The following is a 23,873-nucleotide window of genomic DNA, read 5'->3' as shown; positions in this document are numbered from 1 at the left end:
AACTGAAATGTAGCAATCAATGAAAAGAAGAAGAATGCATGATGTGGTCTTAGAAGCAAGGATTCTCCATAAAGAGATAGGTCCTCGGTATCAGAAGCTGGGGTCAGAGTGAGGAAGACTCTTTCAAACCACTTATACCCCTCATCTCAACCTCAGTTCAGAATATCCACTGCAGCAAGCTATTGTTACTTTTTGGAGTGGGTCATATCCCAGAAGGGGATTAGGGCAGGGAAAAAAAAAAAAAAAAAGCTGAAAAGCATAGCTACAAAAGGATAAGCCTTATAGCTTTCCTTTATAGCTCTTTTCACTCTGATGCTGAAAACCCAAACATATATAGAAAACCCCAACTCTAAGTACATTTACCATTTATGTTGGAAGATATAAAGAGCTATTTATGGCTATTCAGGGATCAAAGAGTTTAGAAGAGTTAGATTAAGGAAGTAGCTAACATTTGACTGAGTATAGCACTTATAAACTCTTGCAAACATAATTGGAAATTGAATATAAACCTCAAATCAGAAAAAAAAAATATATAAACATGTCAATATTTTAAAAGGTAGAGACTAAATGTCAAGAGTATGCTGGAGTTATTTAATAAAAGCTATTACTCCAGCTGGACTATTTTAGGAACAAAAGGTAAAAATAAGGGTAATTTTTATGTTGTGATTTAAATGAATAATTGCCTATTAAAAACAAGAATAAAAGGTACCTCTCCAGATGCTGTAGCTAATCTATTGGCAGGTGTTTGCATATCAAATTTACATGTAGCTTTTTTCCTTTTCTTTTCTTTTTTAAAGCAACAATGGGTATTGCTAGTTACCAGAGTGCAGTCTGAAGTCTCACCTTTTTAATTGTATGAGTCATAAAACATCTTTACTTAAGTTTTCCCATTTGTGATCACTGCATGTCAAGTGGTCAGTCTGTCTTTGTAAGTCCTCAATGACATAGGAAATCCTGCCTGACTTAGGAAATGGTTTTACAAGAGCCTATTTTCAATCCTTTTTATATGGTGGCTCCAATTCAATTTAGTAAACAGAAGTTTGCCTGGTTCCTACTGGCATCTAATCTCAGTATAAACAGAATCCAGAAGAAAAAGTCAAACCCATTTTAATGCCTGAGGATCCCAAGGAATTCACACCAAAACTTCTTGCCACTTAACCTCAAAGACAGATTCTGAGTAATGTTACATGTAACTTCATCTAACACAATGTCTGCTTGACACTTCAGAGGCATTCAATAAACATCTGTATGCATTTGAATTCATACTGGCACTAAATAAGAAATCAGATATTTAACCCCTTAATAGGATCTACTAATTTAAAGCTGATTATAATAGGCAGATACTAGAAAAGGTTGTATGTGTTTAGTTTAGTCTAAAAACGAAGATAATATCACACTGTGTGTTAACCCTTAAAACAGAGTGATACTTTCTTCATCCAGTTTTCTGGGGCTAACCTATATACCATTTAATATATACTAAAAAAAAAAAAAAAAAAAAAAAAAAAAGCAGATTTTTTCATATGGCATCACATTCTTTATCACAAATAGAGATCTTTGGCTGCACAGGTGGTATAAAATCTTAGTCTATGAAGGCCGTGCTTGGATTAAAGTCCAGGATGGTATACTAACTAGGCAAAGTGATTCCTATGAGTGACTCAGCTCTGGAGCAAGTCACATACCCAGTCAACTTAAGATTTCATTTGCATCATTGGTGTCTTCCGTCTGCTTCAAACCTCTGCAGTCTTTTATAGATAAACAAATAATGGGTATGAATTTTTATCTTGCATGGACAACAAATCTAGGGTTACATATATATTCATCAGGTAAGGATCTCCTAAGATGAGACAGACAAAGTTGTAAACCCTAGCAAATTAAGAAATACCAGTGAGAAAGCAGATATGCCTACCTTTTCAGGCAGATGAAGAATAGTGTGTTCTCCTGCACTAAAGTTGGACAGGGATCTATACGCAGCATTTGCTACAACTGGGTCCTAGATAGGGTTTTTAAAAAAAAAAAAAAAAGCAAGTGAACAAAAGCACATAACATACATTACACATCAAATCTGGTGGGGGAAAGAAACCTTCCCCCACCAATCCCAAGATTCTACAGTCAGTGCTTTGAAAATGGTATTAAAGCTTTGCCTAGGCCAAAAGTGTATTTACTAGCAATTTCAGAAGAGAGCAAGAAATTTAATCCTCGTTTCAAAAGAAAATATTGCAAAAAAAAGTGAAAGGGTCTGCGAAGGGAAGTAAGAACAATTGGAAAAAATTATCAGCAATAAACATTTTTCTGGAGAATATGCCCAATTAAAAATGGGCAAGGAGATCAAAAATACTAAATTTTTATCCTAGTTTGAACATTAAATATAAAGTAACTCATAATTGCTCAAGTCTCCATGAAGTAGTATGATTTAGCAGAAGGGGAATAAGGAGTTACTGTCTGATAGGCCTAGGTTTGGATTCGATTCTCTACCTATTAATAGGACAAGTTAGCCTTTTGGAATCTATACTCATTCATCCATGAGTTAGGTATACCACCACCAGCAGTCTCCATATATAATCCTTGATTGGTAACAACATCTAAAAAATGGACTGGACTTTTTGTTTCTTTGGTATGCTTGTTGGTGGGGACAGGGCAAAGCAGGAAAGGGGAAAGACCATATAAAAATATAAAATAATATCAACAGTTCCTCTTCCCATCTGTCAGATTCACCAAGTATTAAGTGCACTTTATGGTAAAAATGTATTAATGGGCATCAATTGAGAATAATTTTTAAAACCAAAACTTATGAATAATCATATGTTTTTTAAAAATTGGGAACCCATTATTTCAAGACAGTTGTACCTTTTATCCTAAGAGTCTTATTTTACAAATTTCAAAATTATTTCCCTAGCTTTGCTCTGATTCACTGACAAGCCTTGTGATAATACCTTGTTTTGAGTATGAGTCCAGAGAAAGCTGAGGACTTGAACTTTAAAATTCTGAAAAGTTAACAAACAAAAGAATAAATTGTTAAGACCAAGCTAAAACTGAGAACAAACAATCCAAAGTAGCAAATAATGAAAATTAAGTCACTTTTAAAATAACATCACCAGAAATTCACTTGATGTGTATTCATCCATCATTCATAAAATGTAAATATTCAGAAACAAACTCATCTTCTAAGCACATGGATATTTTAAACACATTAAGATTTTAAGATTATGAAATTTAGAAACCTAACCATTTCTTACTCTTAGTCCCTTCAAGTACTAACAGAAATGTCACTCTTTCATGCCACTGTTCTAGCCTACCCAGAAGAGAGTTTTCCTTTCTCCAGGTGGCCATATGGCACATGGTGCACCTCAGTATCTATCATGACTAACTCGCTATGAGGTTGTACAACACTTAAGGCAGTGACTATGTGTTTTTCATTTCAAAGACCTAGACCACAGAACCCACACAGTTCCTCAAAGAAGACAAATGTGTATTAAATAATTGATTAAGCATAAAAGCCATTTACCTTCTAACAGTCGGTGGTCTTCATTGCCACCACATCTAACTTTTTGCCCTTCTAAATCATATTAGGTTCCTCTATACCTCCTTGCCTTTGCATATTCTAGTCCCCAAACTTCAATGGGAAGCAACAGTGTATTAATTCTTCCAGTTCCAAGTCCAATAGCACACATAAATAATTTCCTTGGATTCTTGATAAGAATGTTTGTCATTTTCTCCACCACACTCTCATTGCTCTTTAATTAACTGTGCTCATCAAATGTTATTATAATTATCATCACTCATATCTGTCTCCTTTAACTACCTTTGAGCTTCTAGAAGGCAGGGACTGATAACATAGTATAATGTGAAAACAAAAGATATGAAACTAGAAAGTCCTGGGTTCAGACACCAGCTCTCACTTAGCTTTTTAACTACAGTCTGAGTCAAGTTACTTGCCTAGAATATAGCAGATACTCAATAAATATTTGTCAAATAAATAGGTCTCTCAAAGCTTTAGTTTCTGTAACTACACAATAAAAAATGATACCTTCCTATTAGATATTAAAACTAATTGGTATAAACTGGTAAGAGTGCTGGGAATTGAATAGGTACTAAAAATAGGGTTGACTATACTTATTAGTATCTCTAAGACCTAGTGCAGTTTTAATAAATATATTCTGATTCAATGAATAAGTGAAGCAAGCACTGTGCAAAGCAATTCAGAAAATACACTATAATTAAATCATGGACTCTATTTTCAATAAGCTTATAGTTCAATGGGGAAAATAATACATGCATACCTATATCTGTAGTATAAATAGAATAAATGTTCTTAGAACAGTATAAAGAACTTTGGGAACAAAAGACTCCAGCTTGCAGACAAACTCTCAAAAGATGGGATGAGGTAAAACAATCCTTTTCTTCCTAAAATATATTTTTAAATTAAAGATGAAAAGGAAAGTAATTTGAGATAGAGGGAATGCTATGAACAAAGGAAAATAAATGGAAAAGTTTGGAGGAAGATAAGGACACTATAAGCGGTTTAATTTTTTTCGAGTGCAGGATACAGACCACTAATGAGGCCAGATTCCAGAATGCTTTATGGACTTGGTGTAAACAGGTTGGACTACATTTTAGGGAAACTTAAGGTAATGAAGTTACTAGGGATAGAAATGACTTAAGAACTGCTTTGGGAAAAATTAAATTCAACTTTGGCTCACATCCAAACAAATTCTAAGTAGTTAAAAAACCAATTATCTAAACACACACAGATAAAAGGGGGAGGAGGAAGGAGGGTCTCTCCCTTCTACATTTCTTCACTTCTGCTTTTAAGGGGACTATGTTCACTGAAGAGACCCCCCACAAATGGACTGGAAGAGATGGAGAGGATGAACCCAAAGCAGTCTGCCTGAACAACAGAGGAACCCTAATATAAGCATGAAGACAACCAAAATAAGATACCAGAGGAAAAGAATGTAAAATCTGAAAGAAAAAAAAATCTAGTCCAAAAGATAATTCACAACCATGGATAAGCCAACACAAAAAACCAACACACAAACCAATTCATAAATTAACCTGTAATAAAATCTGATTAACTCAAGGTACAAGCAACACAAAGGTATATGATTTTAGCCCCTGAAAAAAGAAAGTAAATACACCCAATAAGGCCTTACACTGGCTTTTAGTCTTAGCTCATTATCAGTAGCCCTGTAGACTCTCTGACAATATAAGAGCATGTGCCTGTGAACTGCAGCCATAAGAAAGAATGTTGGTGAACTATATACTCAGAGTCACAAACTGATTCTTTTTTTAAGACCCTAAAAAAAAAAGGCTACATGTAAGAATAAACTAAAATATCCTGTATTGATTCATTCATTCAACAACTACTTACTACATACAGATTATGCACCAGGTACTGTGATAGGTATTGTATAGCCGAGTAAGGATAAATTTGATTTTATTCATTGTGCAGCATTTAGAATGAGCGGAAGTATCTTCTAAGCCTGTCTTAATCAGATGATCTAAAATATATAAGGGACTATTATTGGAATCTGATGGCTGGAATGGCAGTTTATCAAAGTCTGTGAAAAACTAAATCAAACGAGAAGTTCAACAAGACTGCAAGTGAAAATCAACAGCTGCTCTTTGAGGGAAAAGGAAAAAGGAGAGCATGAAAAAAAACATGGCTTACAAATGTAGAGGCATAAATGTAATTCACTACCCTCTGATGCATTTCACTCAAAGAAGAGATAATGAAGAAAATATTAAGCACTAATATATGAATCTTATTACAAAGAATCTTCCACCAAGTATTTCAGCTCATCACAACGACAAACACTGAGTAATTCACAAAGTTCGGAGAGTCTGTCCTGCCTTTATTAATGTCTTTGTGGCTTATTTTTTAGAATTTAAAACATTAAAAAAATGATTTTAAATTGTTGGCTTTATGAATTCTATTATTTTGGAAACACTAGTTTTATGACAATGACTTTAAAATCTTGACAATACGCTCATAATTAAAAGGTGGTATCCTTTATGTAAATAAGTTTTAGACATAAGATTGATGAGGAGCTATCCTTCTACTCCTAAGAGTTCATAAACGTATCAACATGGTCTCAGAACAACAACAACAGATTAGGAATATTTATTCCAAAAGTTATTATAACACACATCTTTCCAATGAAGAAGCAGGCAATGTGTTGAGCTCCAAATGCATACCTCATATTCAGTTGTATTGACTGTTAAAGAAGGAACCAGAGAAAATAGTTCACTCAGTGTCTTCAGAATGAGAGGTCTTGTGTCACAACTTAGCTTTGGAGAGAGAGCATTCCAAGTAGAGCGAATACAAACAACCTGTGAAGCAAATAAAAAAGGTCAACACCGAACAAGACCCCAACATATATAAAGCCATTAAGTAAGAGTACTATATTTTATTGTAAGGAAACTTAGGAAAAAAATAAGACTATGCCTAGAAGATAGGATTTAATAAGGTACCACCCCTCAAATGAAATTACTTAAACCAATGTAAACTGTTGAAGTTGTGCCTGCCTCACACAATTGCTTTTTTACTACTTTGCTTTTAGTTAACCAAGTAAATAACTCTCTCCTAAGCACATAAGCTCTCACTCTCACCGACACACACAAAATTAACTCCAGATTATCTAGCTATATACATTGTTTAAGAACCAGTCCCTGAAACAAAGTGGGTAAGACAATGCTAGCACATTTTTAAAGCCAGGGTTCCACATTTTTTAGAGTTTTTCAGGCTGTTGAAACAATATCACCACTCAGAAAACTGAAGTGTTAACATATATAAATCAAACATTCTCAAATCACCTTACAAGCTTTTAAGAGGCAGGAGAATAACTGTAGTATTCAACATAATAATTTAAGACATTTTAAAAGTCAATTCTGGTTTTTTAAGAGGTCATTAATGATAAAATAAATCTAAAGCCCAGCAAAAATGTTATAGCATTTCTAACTTGACCCAATTTTCTTAAGCCAGGGGTTCGTCATTCATTTCAATATCTGGTTTTATAGATAGTCAAATGTCTTCTTAAGTTCAATTCCAGCTAACACTGATGATATTCTCACTGATAGACATTTCATGAAAATTTTGAGACTCAGATAGGAAGAATGCAAACACAGATCAATTAGATAGGCTTTAACAAGAATTAATCTTTCTAAAATATTCCAATCTCTTCTTTTAAGCTGTAATTAACACATACAATTATTCTCTATCTACAAGTATAAATTATTTAGAAAAACTACATAAGGTAGTAAATTTAAAAATGTCAAAGATAAATGAGTAATATATACTTAAGGAGACAGATTAAGAAGAGGTTCAAAGAAAAGACAGTAGACAGAGTATTTCTGAGAAAACTTGGATTCAGTGCATTTGCTATTACTTTATACTTCTCGTGAAACAGTAGAATAATAAATACTCTTTGATTTGGGATCCCCTACATGATTTGGGTTCAACTAACCTTTCCTAAGGGCAGTACTGTAGACCAGGCATGACAGTAGGCACATTTACACAAAGAAGTAACTCTGATATTATAAATCATCAGCATTTGAAAAAAAACCCAAACCAATTCTCTAAAAGTTATCAATTCAGCACAGTTGCATACCCAGAGTGGTATACAGTACTCAGAGAAACAATAAAATATAAGGATGATCTAATCCTTCAAAAACTTGACACCTTATTGTAAAGGAAGAAAAAGACACATCATTCTAAATTATTGGAAACAAAAAGGTACATGATATGATTTTAAACTATTTCAACAGAAAATAGTTTCAAGAGGAATCTATAGAGGAAAGATAAGTCAGTGGGCGGGAGTCATCATGGAGGGTATCAAGAGACGATAAGGCTTGGGAAGAGACTTGAAGAAAGAATGAACAGAAATCACACAGCCATGCCACAAGAAAATGGAAAGCACAAGTCAAACACAAAACATGTTGTAGGTACAAAAGCATGAGTATTGGTGGGGAAAGGCTGGTAGATCACAGAATACCTAGAATATCAAAGCAGTCAGAACCAAATCTAAAAGAAAAGGCAGGCTATAGGGATTTCAAGTTAAGAAACACAAAACAATTTAAAAGCTATTCTTAACAGATTCATTTGGGCCTGGCGTGGTGGCTCATGCCTGTAATCCCAGCACTTTGCGGGGCCAAGGCGGGTGAATCACTTGAGGTCAGGAATTCGAGACCAGCCTGGCCAACATGGTGAAACCCCCTCTCTACTAAAAATACAAAAATTAGCCAGGCATGGAGGCATATGTCCCAGCTACTGGGGAGGCTGGGGCACAAAAATCGCTTGAACCCAGGAGGCGGAGGTGTCAGTGGTCCGAGATCATGCCACTGCACTCCAGCCTGGGCTACAAAGCGAGACTCTGTCTCAAAAACAACAACAAAAACAAAGCAAAACAAAGAAAACAGTGCAGAACAGGGACAAAGGCCAAGAGACTGAAGAACTAATAAGAGAGCTTTGCACTATTCTCAAGCAATTAAAGTCTCCTAGGGCAGAAGAAAAGGCCATGATTGTGAGGCTTCCCCAGCCACGTGGAACTGTAAGTCCAATTAAACCTCTGTCTTTTGTAAATTGCCCAGTATTGGGTATGTTTTTATCAGCAGTATGAAAACGGGCTAATAAAAAAATGTGACACCTAAATGCAACATGGGATCCTGGAACAGAAAAAGGACATCTTAAACACACATGTCCATAATTCAGTTAACAGCACTGCACCAATATTAATTTCTTAGTTTTAATAACTGTATTACAGTTACATAAGCAAGATGTTAATATTAGGGGAAGAAGGGTGAAAAAAACATGAAATAATTATCTATTTTCTCTTTTAACAACAGCTCTTTTGATATATAATTCAAATACCATACAATTCCTCATGTAAAGTGTACAATTCACTGGTTTTTGGTATACTTACAAAGCCACACAACCATCACATTCAAGTTTGAAACATTTTTATCACCTCCTCCCAAAAAAACCATAATCATTCATCATTCTTGATTGCCCCCTAAGCTCCTCAAATCTAGGCAACCACAAATCTACTTTCTCTATATATAAATTTGCCTATTCTGGGCATTTCCTATAAATAGAATAATATAATATGTGCTCTTCGGTGTCTGGCTTCTATCAGTTAGCATACCTTTTCCAAGGTTCATCCATGTTGTAGTATGTGTTAGTGCTCACTTCTTTTTATTGCCAAATAATGCTCCATTCTATGTATATATCCTTTAAGCTTTCTATAAGTTTAAAGAAATTTCAAAATAAATTTTTTTAAAGAATAGAAAAAAAACACTAGTCAAATAAGTAATGGCTAAGAATTTCCAAAATTAATAAAATACATTAATTCTCTAACTTAACTTGTAATACAAATAAGCTTATATATTAATACATTATAATATGACCATTAAACACCAAAGACAAAACAACAATCCTCAAAGTTAAAGGGAAAAAACACAGACTACGTGAAAAGGAACAACTGAGAATAATATTTTCTTTCCTTCTTTTCTTTTTTTTTTTTTTTGAGATGGAGATTCACCCTTGTTGCCCAGCTGGAGTGCAATGGTGCAATCTTGGCTCACTGTAACCTCTGCCTCCTGGGTTCAAGCAATTCTCCTGCCTCAGCCTCCCAAGTAGTTGGGATTACAGGCATGTGCCACCACGTCCAGCTAATGTTTTTTTGGGATTTAGTAGAGATGGAGTTTCACCATGTTAGTCAGACTGGTCTCGAACTCCTGATCTCAGGTGATCTACCGGTGTTGGCCTCCCAAAGTGCTGGGATTACAGGCATGAGCCACCATGCCCGGCCAATATTTTCAAAATTAAGACAAAAAGACCATGCAATAAGATCTTAAGAGTGCTGAGGAGCAAATGAAATACTCTTAAGGATAGACCATATGATAGACCACGAAACAAGTCTAAAAGAATTTATAAAAATGGAAATCATATCAACTAGCTTTCCTGACCACAATGGAATAAAACTAGAAATCAGTAACAAGAATAATTTTGGAAACTATACGAACATATGGAAATTTAACAGCATGCTCCTGAAAGACCAGTCAATGAAAAAATTAAAAAGGAAAGTGAAAAATTGCTTGAAACAAATGAAGAATACAAACATACCAAAACATATGGGATACACCAAAAGCAGTACTAAGAGGAAAGCTGATACCAATAAAGTGCTTACATCAATAAAGTAGAAAAACTTCAAACAAACCACTGAACAATACATCTTAAAGAACTAGAAAACAGTAAATCAAACCCAAAATTAGTAGAACAAAAGAAACAAAGATCAGAGCAGAAGTCAATGAAGACTGAAAGACAATAAAAAGATCAATGAAATGAAAAGTTGGTTTCTTGAAAAGATGAGTAAAATCAACAAACCTTTAGCCAGACTAATTAAGAAAAAAAGAGAGAACATTCAAATAAACAAAATCAGAGATGAAAAAGGGAACATTACAAAAAACATTCACAAAGTACAATACCACAAAAATTCAAAGGATCATTAGAGAAGACTATGAGCAACTATAGACAATAAATTGGAAAACCCAGAAGAAACACATAAATTTGTAGACACATATGGCCTACCAAGATTGAATCAAAAAGAAATCCAAAGTCTTAATCAGCCAATAAAAAGTAATGAGATTGCAGCCATAACAGTTTCCCATCAATAAAAGCCCATAATCTGATGGCTTCATTGCTGATTTCTACCAAATATTTAAAGAAGAACTAATATCAATCCTACTCAAATTATTCCGAAAAATAGAAGAGGAGGGAGTACTTCCTGACCCATTCTATGAAGCCGTTATCACCCTGATACCAAAAGCAGACAAAGACACACTACAAAAAGAAAACTACAGGCCAATATCTCTGACAAACACAGATGCAAAACCTCAACAAAATGCCACCACACCAAATTCAACAATACATTAAAAAGATCGTTCCTCATGATCAAGTAAGATTCATCCCAGGGATGCAAGGATGGTTCAACATATGCAAATCAATCAATGCAATATGTTATATCAGAATGAAGGACAAAGACCATAAGATCATTTCAACTGATGCTGAAAAAGAATTCAATAAAATTCAACATCCCTTCATGATTTAAAAAAAAAAAAAAAAAAAAAAAAAAACCTCTCAAAAAAAAAAAAAAAAAAAAAAACTGGGTGTAGAAAGAACATACCTCAATACAATAAAAACCATATAAGACAGATCAACAGCTAGCAGCATACTGAATGAGGAAAACTGAAAGCTTTTCCATTAAGATATGGAACAAGACAAGAATACCCACATTCACCATTATTCAACATAGTACAGAAAATCCCAGCTAGAGCAATCAAGCAAAAGAAAGAAAGGGCATCCCAATTGGAAAAAAATAAGTAAAATTATTTTTGTTTCCAAATGATATGATCTCATATTTAGAAAAACCTAGAGACTCTACCAAAACAAAATTAGGACCATTAAACTCAGGAAAGTTGCAGAATACAAAATTGACATTCAAAAATCAGTAGCATTTCTATATGCCAACAGTGAACAATCTGAAAAAGAAACCAAGAAAGGAATTCCATTTACAATATCTACACATAAAATACATAGGAATAAACTTAACCAAAGAAATGAGAGATCCCTACAATGAAAACTAAAAAACATTGATGACGGAAAATGAAGAGGACACATAGAAAAAAACAAATGGAAAGATATTCCATGTTCATAAATTGGAAGAATCAATATTGTTAAAATGTCCACAATCTATAGATTCAATGCAATCCTTATAAAAATAACAATTACATTCTTCACAATAACAGAAAACATAATGTTAAAATTTATACAGAAGCATGAAGACCCAGTAAAAGCAAAACCATCCTGAGCAAAAACAACAAAACTGGAGGAATCACACTGCCTGACTTCAAGTTATACCACAGAGCTATAGTAACCAAAACAGCATGGCATTGGCGTAAAAACATACACATAGACAAATAGAATACAGAATGCAGAAATAAATGCACATACCTCCAGTGAACTCATTTTTGACAAAGGTGCCAAGAACATACATTGGGAAAGGACAATCTTCAATAAATGGGGCTGAGAAAATGGAGTAAATATATACAGAAGAATGAAACTTGACCACTATCTCTCACCATACATAAAAATCAAATCAAAATGGATTAAAGACTTAAATCTAACACCTGAAAGGATGAAAGTACTATAAGAAAACATTGGGGAAACATTCTAGTACATAAGTTGGGACAAAGATTTCTTGAGTAATACCTCCAAAGTACAGACAATCGAAGCAAAAATGGACAAACAGGATCACACATCAAACTAAAAAGCTTCTACACAGCAAAGGAAACAATCAACAAAGCGAGAAGACAATCTACAGAATAAGAGAAAATGTTTGCAAACTATAAATTTAACAAGGAATTAATAAATGGAATATATATGGAGCTCAAACAACTCAATAAGAAGTAAGATTATTTCCACTCAAAAACTGGGCAAAAAATCTGAATAGACATTTCTCAATAGAAGACATATGAATGGTTAGCAGGTATATGAAAAATGCTCATTATCATCAGAGAAATGCAAATTAAAACTACAATGAGTTATTATCTCACCACAGTTAAAATGGTTTTTATCCAAACATTCGGCAATAATGAATGCTGGTGAGAATGTGGAGAAAGGGGAACCCTCGTACACTGTTGGTAGGAATATAAATTAGTACAGCCACTATGGAGAAGACTATGGAGTTTTCTCAGAAAAACTAAAAATAGAACTGCCATATGATCCAGCATTCCCACTGCTGAATGTATATCCAAAAGAAAGGAAATCAGTACATCAAAGAGATATCTGCATTCCCAGGTTTACTGCAGCACTATTCACAATAGCCAAGATTTGGAAGCAACCTAAGTGTCCACCAACAGATGAATGAATAAATAAAATGTGGTATATACACACAATGGAATATTATTTAACCACAAAAAAGAATGGAATCCTATCATTTGCAACAACATAGACGGAACTGGAGGACATTATGGTAAGTGAAACAAGCCAGGAAAAGAAAGACAAATGTTGCATGTTCTCACATGTGGAAAAAAAAAAAGAATATAGGGGTAGAATGATGGTTACCAGAGGCTGCAAAGGGTGACAAGGAGCTGGGGAATAAAGCGGAAATGATTAATGGGTACAAAAATACAGTGAGAATAAGAGCTAGCATTTGATAGAACAATAGAGTGACAACAGTTAACAATAATTTATTTTGTATTTTCAAAATAACTAAGAGAGTATAATTGAAAAGTTCCAAACACAGAGAAATTATAATGCTTGAGGTGATGGATACCCTAGTTATCCTGATTTGATCATTACACATTATGACTATATCAAAACATCACATGCACACCATAAATAAATACAACCATTATGTACCCAAAAATAATTTTTTAAACTTTAAATATTGAAAACAATAAAAATAAAAAACAACTTATTCAGAAACAAGGAAAAAACACTTAACATGGCTTTCAAGGTTTTTCATGATCTGCCTTCTAGCTATTCCTCCAGTCTCACCTCTTCTGCTAGTTCCTTGACATCATATTTGTTTAATAACTACTATTCATATTTAATATTAGAAAAATGAGGAAAAGGAATAGATACATTTTATTTACCCATATATCACCATTTTAAACCACTATTTCTTATATATGGGAAAGTTTTAATAAATAAATATAAAATTATAATGATGAAGTAACTTCCTGTGAGAATTTTTTCCATATAACTCAATTAAACTGGTTAGACTATAGTTTGTATGGTTTAATGCTTGCATTCTTCCAGGTATGACATTTTTTCCTTTAAAATTAAAAAAAAAAGCTGTCTCTTGCCATTCTTTATAAAGCACATTCAAGTTTAACTTAAATATTAATTTAATTATGTGAAAATTAGTTGAATTATTAAAAATGCAAATCAATGGGTATGCAGTGATTTTTAGATTAGGAATTTAAAAAGTTCTAAGGAAACTGCCACCCCACAATGCTAAATCTACCATTGAAAAGTAGGGGCAAAACATGTAATCAATCAATCAATCATGCAGGATAATACCTAGAAATCATGCACATATAAAATATGAATATTGCTGGGTGCGGTGGCTCAAGCCTGTAATCCCAGCACTTTGGGAGGCCGAGACGGGCGGATCACGAGGTCAGGAGATCAAGATCATCCTGGCTAACACGGTGAAACCCCATCTCTAGTAAAAAATACAAAAAACTAGCTGGGCGAGGTGGTGGGTGCCTGTAGTCCCAGCTACTCGGGAGGCTGAGACAGGAAAATGGCGTAAGCCCGGGAGGCAGAGTTTGCAGTGAGCTGAGATCCGGCCACTGCACTCCAGCCTGGGCGACAGAGCAAGACTCTGTCCCAAAAAAAAAAAAAAAATCTATATCTATAGATATAGATATAGATATGAATATTTATGTACAAATGACTCAGAATGCTCTGAGTCTGCCTCAAAGATACTGAAGAAGTCATTTCATCCTAAGTGTTTATGTTATGCATACTTTGTTGCTGGGGAAGAATGATACTTTTCCCATGTCATTCTTCCACAAGAATCTTACCAATTTCCCATGTTATTCTTCCACAAGAATCTTACCAACACTAAACAGTACAGATTAAAGAAGACTTTATGCAGCGTGGTATGCTGGGAAGAGCACATTTTAAAGTCAGAAATCAAGGTCTTTGATTTGGTAGCTATGTGACTATGGTGAAGTAAATAATTTCCCTCAATCTGTTTCCCCAGCTGCAAAATGGAAATAATACTAGTAACACCTGCTCTATGTACAGCACAAGGTTACCAGTAAAGCCCATATGGAGACACTGTACATAAACCTACTTTATACACTGAAAAATATAGCTATTGTTGTTATAACCAATAGAAAAAAAAATAGTGAACCCCAGAAGAATCAGAGCCTTTCCTTCTAATTCCTGTGCTGTAAAAATGACTTTGTTCTTATGCAGAGGAACAGAGAGCTATCTCCTAATTTTACTTTCAAAAGCTATTTCTAGAAATTCCTGAGAACAGCCTACTCCTTTTGTCCTGATTCTTTACTCCAACAGAGGGAAAGCTTTATAAAAAAAAAAACCTTTAGGCTATGAAAACTGCCTTATCTGCCCTTTTCATAACGAAGGTAAAAGAAACTGCCTTCACAATTAAAGGACTCAAGTCATCATCACGCAGTGAAGCCCTCTTAAGCTAATGCAGCGCACACAATTCATAAAACAGGATGCTTCTGTTACCAACACACAATAACGGGATAAGAGAGAGTTTGAAGAGACACAATCAATGGAGCAGAAACAATGAGAAAAATAACATTCTTTCTTATCCTAATAATATAGGGTTAGGGGTTGTTAAGTATTTTAAAAAATGACTAGCACAGGTTTATTTAAGCAATTCCACAGCCTTTTAATGTCTGAGACTAGTTTATTATCAAGGCAGTGTTGTAGGGGGGAAAGAAAAAAAGAGAAATAGATATTGAAGTACCTTTTTAAAATTCACTTATAATCTAAATGACAGTAATTCTGATGATTTTCTAATATAGTTGGAACAACTTTTGTCCTGTTCATGGCAAAGAATGTAGATGAACATATCTAAATCCCAAACTATGCCTTAGAGAATCAAAAATATTTGGACTTGTTATAGTAAAGCTACTCTCATATTAACAACCCTTAACATCACCATGACATTTCCAAAAGAGGTGCAACAGAAACTTTTTAAATTATTCTGTATTTCTGAAAAACTATTTGGCAGTTTGTAGTACATACTTACAATTCTAATATCTGAATAGAAGAGGTTCAGAATTGTGTGACACAAGTAAAAACAGAGACATTTATTAAACCGATTGATCTAGACTATCAAGCCACCCAAGAGACTCACTACTCAAAAGCCAGAGATGTTAGGTTTCTTTTTTATTCCCCCAAGTGAGAAGTTACAGGTCCCTATGATACTTTCACAAGAAACAGTATTTTCCAGTGCAAACTCCATTGATTTCTCTGCAGGAACAGAAAGAATGACACAAAGAACTCCCTATAGGGACATTCACTTTTCAGTTTTGCTAGATTCTGTCTGTATGAATTTTCTATTTTTTGGTGGACATTCTTCCAAGATGAACTAGCAAATTCATAGAAGAATATGTCAAAAAATCCCTTGAGAAGAAAATGATTAGGGCTTTATTCCCCCAAAATAAGGAGAGGAAATTTTTTTGTAAAGGCCAGCTCCTTCCTTTTTTCTAATAGAGGTTAGACTCCAAGATAATAAAGGAAAATAACAGAAATTCAATCAACATAGCTTAAGACTCAATAAATCAAACTACTGGGAAGTTGTTCAGCAGATACAAAATTAAAAGTAAAGCAAATTGAGTATTTATTAGCAACAAGAGTAAAATATCACCCATCTAAATGTTAAAAAGGGCTAAAGAGGCTATAGGTGAACTGTAGAAAGAGACTGAGAAATACAGTTTACTGTCATTTCATATTTAAAAATCAATTTGCTGTGTATCAAAAACAATTGATGAATTAGGCAGTCACTTCAGAGACACTAAGAACAATTTAGAGAGACACTTTAAACTTCAAAGATAAAGTTTTTAGGAATACCTACTGAGTTTAGTCCACTTTACAAAGATAGAATTCCATGAATGCATTTCTAAGTAACCAATGTTGAGAGTTACTGAAACATAACCTGATTACATGTTCAATGAAAATGATTCTTCTATCCTCCCATCCCACCCTATGTATCCACAGATCTGGGGATAACAGAACTGATGAATTCTTCATGGATAAACAATAGGGAAGATCAGTCTTTTAAGCCTGAGTGGCTCACACAACTAATTACAACCCCCTAATAACAAGGAACAAACATTCCTGTGGTCCCTTTTCATAGAAACAAACAAGTTTCTTCTTAGGAAAATCAAGACTAAAGACAAAACCTATAATCTACAAGTTCAGGAGAGAAAAAGGAAACATTTTAGTAAAACTTCTTAGGAATTACTTTGTTCTTCAGTGCTAGAAAGCTAGTGAATCACAACAAAAATAGTTCCCCCAAAGCAAGGTTTAAACAAGGATAAACAAGATTTTTCCAGTCAAACAAACGCAGCATCTAGCACAGTGCTTGGCATAAAAAAGCACTCATCTCAAAGGTGGTAACTGACCTATCACCAGCTAGGACAGGGCAGAGCACATTTTCTGTCAAGGGCCAGAGAATTAACATTTTAGGTTTCAAGGGCCACATGGTCACTATTACAACTACTCAGTTCTATCACTGTAGCAAGAAAGCAGCCATGGACAATACATAAACAAATGAGCATGGTTTGCTCCAATAAAACTTTACTTACAAAAAAGGTAGTGGGCTGGATTGGAAGAGTCAGCCATGGTTTGCCAACTCCTGAACTAGACTATGTGATTATTAACTGGATACAGCTGAGCAATCAGATAAGACCAATGCTTCTTTAACTTTAATGTACACTTGAATCTCCTGTGGTGAAAGGATCTCATCACACTACAGATTCTAACTCAGTAGGTCTAGAGGAGAGCCTGAGATTCTCGTTTCAAGCTGCCAGGTGACACAGAAGCTGCTAGTTATAAAACTATACTTTCAGTTACCAGATATTAGACTTTATTAGTGAATTTACTTTAAAATTTCAAAACAGGTAGGAAATTAGAAATGTGATGGCAATAAGTCCTGGATTTTACTTGAATTGTTCCAATATCAGGAATTCTGATGTGTTGCCGCCATAAAGTCAAATTCACAATGAATTCCAAAGTTTAACCTTCCACACTGCTCTTCCACTTAAAGGAAGCATGAAGATAAAAGTCAGAACATTTATGCAGATTATCTGGTTTTAGAAACAGGGACATCATATTTTCTAATCCCTTTCTTTAAAGATAAAGACACTAGATGGAAAAAAATTTTTTAATATACCAGTGGAACTAAATATAACATCCCCAATTCCCAATTAAAAAAAAAAAAAGAAAATCCTTTCATGGTTTTCAACTTTGTTTGAAAGTGGTAACTTTTGAAATTATTCCTACAAAATATGCAAAGGAATAAGTTTTCACTAGAGATAGACAAGAGAAACCCTGACACTTAAACCAACTTAAGGTTATCTAATATTTCCATAAGACTAATTATTTATCTTCTTTATTCTTCAGTTCAAGAAATGTGAACTGAGCAACTGCTATGTACCAGGTACTAAGCTGGGCACTTTGGGGGAGGAGGTTAGTTGCTAAAACATACTTTCTATCTTCAAGGAGCTTAGCATCAGGTAGTAGAGACTGATACATAAACATGAATTACAAAACCTTGTGTTAAGCAAAACTGCAGAAGTTTCATACTAGATATAGAGGGAAAGATTACCTGGTCAAGGAAGAGAGCAAAGATCAGAAAGCAGTTCCTGGAGGAAATAATATTAAAGAGCAATTATGTGCCAGACACTCTTGTGTCTTTTAAATTTCCAATTATACCAATTTAAATTAGGCCAATTAAATCACATATGATAAAGGAAAATCAAGTTTAAAGCCTAACTGAAGGTAGGAGTCTTTAAATACTTTTTGCTCATGCAACTCCTAAAAAAGCTTTGAAAAATCATGTAAACTGGCATTTAAAAAGCATAAAGACTGTAGAAGACTTGTTTTCTAACATATGGTAAATACTTCTATTTTAAAATAAAATTGCTATAACATTCTATTAAGTTTATAAAATTAGATAAAATGCCACAGCAATTTTATATCTACCATCATTCATTTCATAAAATCTATATAAAAAATGTCTCTAACACTCCAAAATTGTATATATTTTCTTCCTTGACAGTGTATTTTTGTCATGTGACAATCCTGCACTTGTATCTCCTAAATCTATAAAAATAAGAAAATAAAAAATAAAATAATACAATATTTTTGAAAAAGAAATTGTATTTCTATTACAGTTATGTTTCATAATTGTATTCTAATATATTTAATGGTTCAGAGTCTGCTATCAGTCACCTCTCATATGCCTCTATAACAAAAATAAATTTATAAATTAAAATTATTTTAATTTCTTATGACCATAAGACTAAGAGTTTTTTTTAATTTTGAGTTGCATCATTGTTATGATTATTGCTAATATACAATTAATCAAAACATAAATATTACAAATATTGGTAAGTAATCACCAAACATAAAAGGTTTAAAAAATCGGAAATGGTGTGGTCTCAGTAGAAGAGCAAGATGGTGCCTTGATAAAAAATGCTTCCCCAAAAATCAATATTTTGAATTGTCTCTTTGTTCAATGCCCTGAAATTTTTATACCGGAGAGCAATGAACTAAGAAAGATTTACAAGTAGAGATATGCCTTCTTTTTGTAGAGTAGAAAGGAGGCAATTATGAAAGGACAGTTGGGAAAGGAGAAACAGTTTAATCTAATGCAGATAAATATCAGGGAAGAGTACATAGTGAAGTTGAAGATCTGGAAATGTAGTTACAGCTAACATGGCTGCCTATCCCTTAGAAAGTCTTCAAATACCCCATGTTCACGAGTTTGTAGACCATGGCTTTAATGATTTTTTCCACTGCAAATTAAAGATGCTAACTCTTTGGACCCAAATCTCTTGAGAGTACAGCAAAACCAAAGCTGTCCTAAGCAAATAATAAAGAGTTCAAAATTCTATATGTAAAATCTCCGCAAGTGTAAGTGAGCTATTAATGTTGGTTAAGTTATTCCCAGAAGTCTACATTAAGATTGACTGACTATATTAGAATACCGCAGAAAAACATCTATATAACAATAGTTAAAAAAAAAAGAAGAAGAAGAAGAAGAAGAAGAAAACAGATATAGTTTCAAGAAAGCAGACAGCAACTGTTGGGGAAAAGGAGAGGATAGATGGTTGATTTCAAAGAGTCCACATGCTGTAGAAAATATATTTAAAAAGATGAGGAAACAAAGGGCATCCAGAAGAAATGTTAGCAAAGTAAGAGAACCAAGAAAGTAGAGGGTCCTAGAGTCCAGGAGAGGAAGGAGATGTCTATAAGGAAAGCTTTTCATGACTCTTTTCACTCAAGAGAAGTGAAGGAGGTACTGGAAAAGTATATTGGCTTGGCCATTAATAAAATCCCTTTTTATATATTTTTGTCCAAATTAAAAATAAAACAAAGCACCTTCTGTCTAAACTGCTTGCCTATTATAAACTGAGAGTACAGAGAAATAATGCTTTTTTCTCAATTCTTTTCAAACCTAATTGTCTATTTCACCAGAAATGCAAATCTACCCAATAATAAAGGCACTTGCAAACATAAAGATACAAAAACATTTATCACAGTGTGATTTGTTAAAAAAATAATAATAATGATAATAACAGAAAACAACTTAAATATCCCACAACAGGAAATTCATAAACTACAGTACAGCCATTTGTTCGTTCAATTAGATGTCAAAAGTGGATTATCAACATGACATGGTGCCCCTGGTAAACTGCTGGCTGATAAAACAAGTTGCAAAAGAATGTGTACAGCATGATTCCTTTCTCATTATACATACACGGTGGTTAACTCTGTGGTTTATAGTGATTTTAACCTTCTTTTCTTCCCCTTACAGGTCTCAGAGAATGGTACCCCAAAATGAAGGTCTTGGAAGCAGCTCTCTCTGACCCTCTCTTACCCTCTTGTCTCTAACCCCTCTGTCTTCCCAGAGGCTAGCCACAAAACCTAGAATCCCATGGAAACCAGAACTCTTTTCCCCAAAGCCAGCAATAAGATCTAAACATATTACTCTAACCCTCCCTACCACCTATTTGTGTAAAAACCGGCCATAAAGAAACTACCTGACCTACATTGTTGACTGTAGGCCATGAGACCCCTATTCCAGAGAGGGTCCTGACCCAGACCCAGGAGGGAACGCAAGCTCAGAGAGACAAAGAAGAATTTAACTGGACAGTCCTTGCTGGGTTTCCCCACTCAGTCTATTAGCAACAAATCATGCCTGTTTTGTCCAGTCATATTTCTACATGGCCACCCATACTTTCTTGAAGCTAAGCATACAAATTAACTGTTTCTCCTGTATCTCTGGATCTTCATTCTGAAGGATTCCACACCATGTAAAACTATGATCAAATAAATTTGTATGCACCTATTAATCTCCCTTTTTGTCAATGATTTTCAGCAAATCTTTGGAGAGCAGAGAGAAAGTTTTCCCTTAGTCCCTACACTCCATAATTTCTGACTTTCTGTCATACTCTTAGAATACTTGAGTCTTACTTTAAAAGAAATATACTCATTTTATGAATTTGATCCTTAATCATTTTTCTATAATTAAAATTAATTTTATTTTGCTCTTCACTTCCCTATACCTTACATAAAAACTTTATTTTCACATGACCTCTAACATTATTGTCTTCTCTTTTAAAGATATTTGGCAAAGTGATCATTCTTTCATAAGAACTGACATTTATGTTTTTTCTATTCACTCACTTAAATTTTGTTTTACAGGGAAACTTGGAAGTTTACTACAGCTGCTCTTATTTTACAAAATAAAGCCAAACCTCTTCTACATGGAAAACTTAATATAATTCCTAGGATATCTTATATACTCTTATTGCTAAGCATGATTATCACCCCTCCTTCCCCAAAGCATAATCCAGGAATTAACCAATATTCTTGTCACACCCAACCAAATATATGGCTGGTGGGAACTACACAATCCATAAACACAGACCAGGAAATAATACTGCATGAAGCTAAAAAAAATTAAAAAAAATTCTGAGCAGATGGACTAAAGAGCTTCCTGCAGGTTGTCAAAGAAAATAATAGCTGCATTATAAGAATTTAGACTGAACATACTACAACATGCAATAACCTTGAAAACATTATGCTATGTGAAAGAAGCCAGTCACAAAATAACACATACTGCATGATTCCATTTACATAAAATGTCCCAAACAGTCCCTATAGAAACTAAAAGTAGATTATTGGTTGTGTAGGGCTGGGGTAGGGAGAGATGAAGGATTGGGAGGATAGTAGCTAAGGAATGCAGAGTTCCTTTGGAGGATGATGAAAATGTTTCAAACTTATTTGTGGTGATGACCGTACAACTCTGTGGGAAAACAACTGAACTGCATGATTTAAATGGGTGAATTGCATTATATATAAATTTTATCTCAATAAAGCTATTTATCAAAAAAGCTTGGATTTAGCATGGTTCTACTTGACACCAGGGGAAGAGATGCTTTGGAATCAGAGAAATCTAGGTCAAACTTTGCCCATGCCACTAGGTAGCTATGTGACCCTCAGTCTCCACATCTGTAACATGAAAGGTAATACTAATAACAACCTCACAAAGTTACTGTGAAGATGTTCATAAAAAGACTTGGCACAGCACTTGGCAATGGGTAAGCACTAAAATGTCTTCTCTTGGCATCAGCATTAAGATTACATTCTGTTACATTAACTCTTTAACTTAGGGTAATTTTCCAACAATGAACTGGACATTGGACCACCACCTATTATCAGCACTACGCTGGATATGTATCATCAGAATTCAACTTACATGGCAATCACTCTACTTTCTACATTAATCAACACCATTTCTAGAGTCTAACAAGCCTTGCTACATAGGGTGCTCATTTGGCATCTGATTCATCTAACACAGTCAAATGCACTAATCATGAAACTCCCATAACATTGTTTGAAGAACGCTCCCAAGCCTAATACTAGAATTAAAGAGATTTTAAAAGTTCTCATTTCTCCTTCACTCTCTTTAATCCTCACTCTTATGTAGTGGGCTTTTGGCTGCTAAAACAGTTTGGGGCTGCAGCTGACAAAGTCCAGTTAAAGGGAAAGAGGGGTATCCAGATGTTGGCTGTTTCCATCTAGGTTGGTTCTGGTTTTAAGCTTCAAGAAAGAGAATAAAGGACATTTGGAAGTTTCCTTTGATTCTCTGCAGCCTAATCTCCAGGCAGTGAAAAAGGCAAAACTGGGCAGAAACTTCACATAGAAATAAAGAGTATGCATTTCTCCACAGTGATTTCTTAGTTTCAACACTCAGAAACCTAACTGTAGCCACAGATAAATAGGGCACATGTGGCTGAGGAAGTGCTCTCCAACATAATGACTGAAACAGACATATTCTAGCCTGGAAATCCTGAGAAATGTGCCTAAATGTCTAACTTGAGTCTAGAAGATGTGTGAGCACTCCTCCTTACAACTCTCCAAGTCCATACTACTGAAAGTAAATGTAAATTTCTAGTGCAAAAACTCATAATAAACATTTGAGATTTCCTTCTATTTTCACATTTATTTCAATACATCATATAGTTTATCCTCACATAGCTGTAATCAAATCATCAATAATGCTTATTATGTTAGCATTTGCACACAGTTCACATTTAGTACATAAATGAAAGAATCAGAAATTTAGTTACAATGGTCAATCATGTTTTCCAAAAAAAACATGAAGACACATATAAAAAAACATATCCTATGCAGAAGAGCTTATAGGGAAAGCAGCACTCTCGCATAATACAGGTAGGAGTCCATATGGGAGAAATCTTTATAAATGGTAATTATGCATCATTGCACCAGCAGCCCCATTTCTAAAAATTTATTATAAAGAAATAATAAGAGATATGTGCTATGGTTTAGCTCTAAAGCTGATCACTGCAGCACTGTAGATGACATTAAAAAATTGGAAACAATCTAATAAAATATCCATCAATAAAGGACCAGTAAATGGACAATACACGGCATGTACAATGATATACCACGTGCCATACATATATACATACACATACACACACACACATATATATATCCAGGAAAAAGTGCATAAAATATATCAAGAGGAGAAGAATCAGGTTATACTAAATATGTGCAGTAC

The 23,873-nt window shown here is 34.2% G+C and overlaps 1 protein-coding gene across 5 annotated transcripts in view; it reads right to left on the bottom strand.

The window, feature by feature from the left end:
* Window positions 1-23,873, bottom strand: part of FOCAD (focadhesin) — a 322,164-nt gene that overhangs the window by 123,578 nt on the left and 174,713 nt on the right. For all 5 annotated transcript variants that reach the window (XM_073021655.1, XM_073021653.1, XM_073021657.1 and 2 more), the window contains 3 exons: window positions 6,196-6,330; window positions 2,931-2,981; window positions 1,907-1,990 (listed from right to left, as the gene is read on the bottom strand). In XM_073021655.1, the coding sequence (XP_072877756.1) occupies window positions 1,907-1,990; window positions 2,931-2,981; window positions 6,196-6,330 (270 nt within the window). The remainder of the gene's footprint in view (window positions 1-1,906; window positions 1,991-2,930; window positions 2,982-6,195; window positions 6,331-23,873) is intronic.

The sequence above is a fragment of the Chlorocebus sabaeus genome, chromosome 12, assembly GCF_047675955.1.
Source record: "Chlorocebus sabaeus isolate Y175 chromosome 12, mChlSab1.0.hap1, whole genome shotgun sequence".
In the NCBI taxonomy this organism is placed as follows: Eukaryota; Metazoa; Chordata; class Mammalia; order Primates; family Cercopithecidae; genus Chlorocebus; species Chlorocebus sabaeus.
Note: the sequence above shows the minus strand (reverse complement) of the source record. Positions and strands in the feature narration are given on the sequence as shown.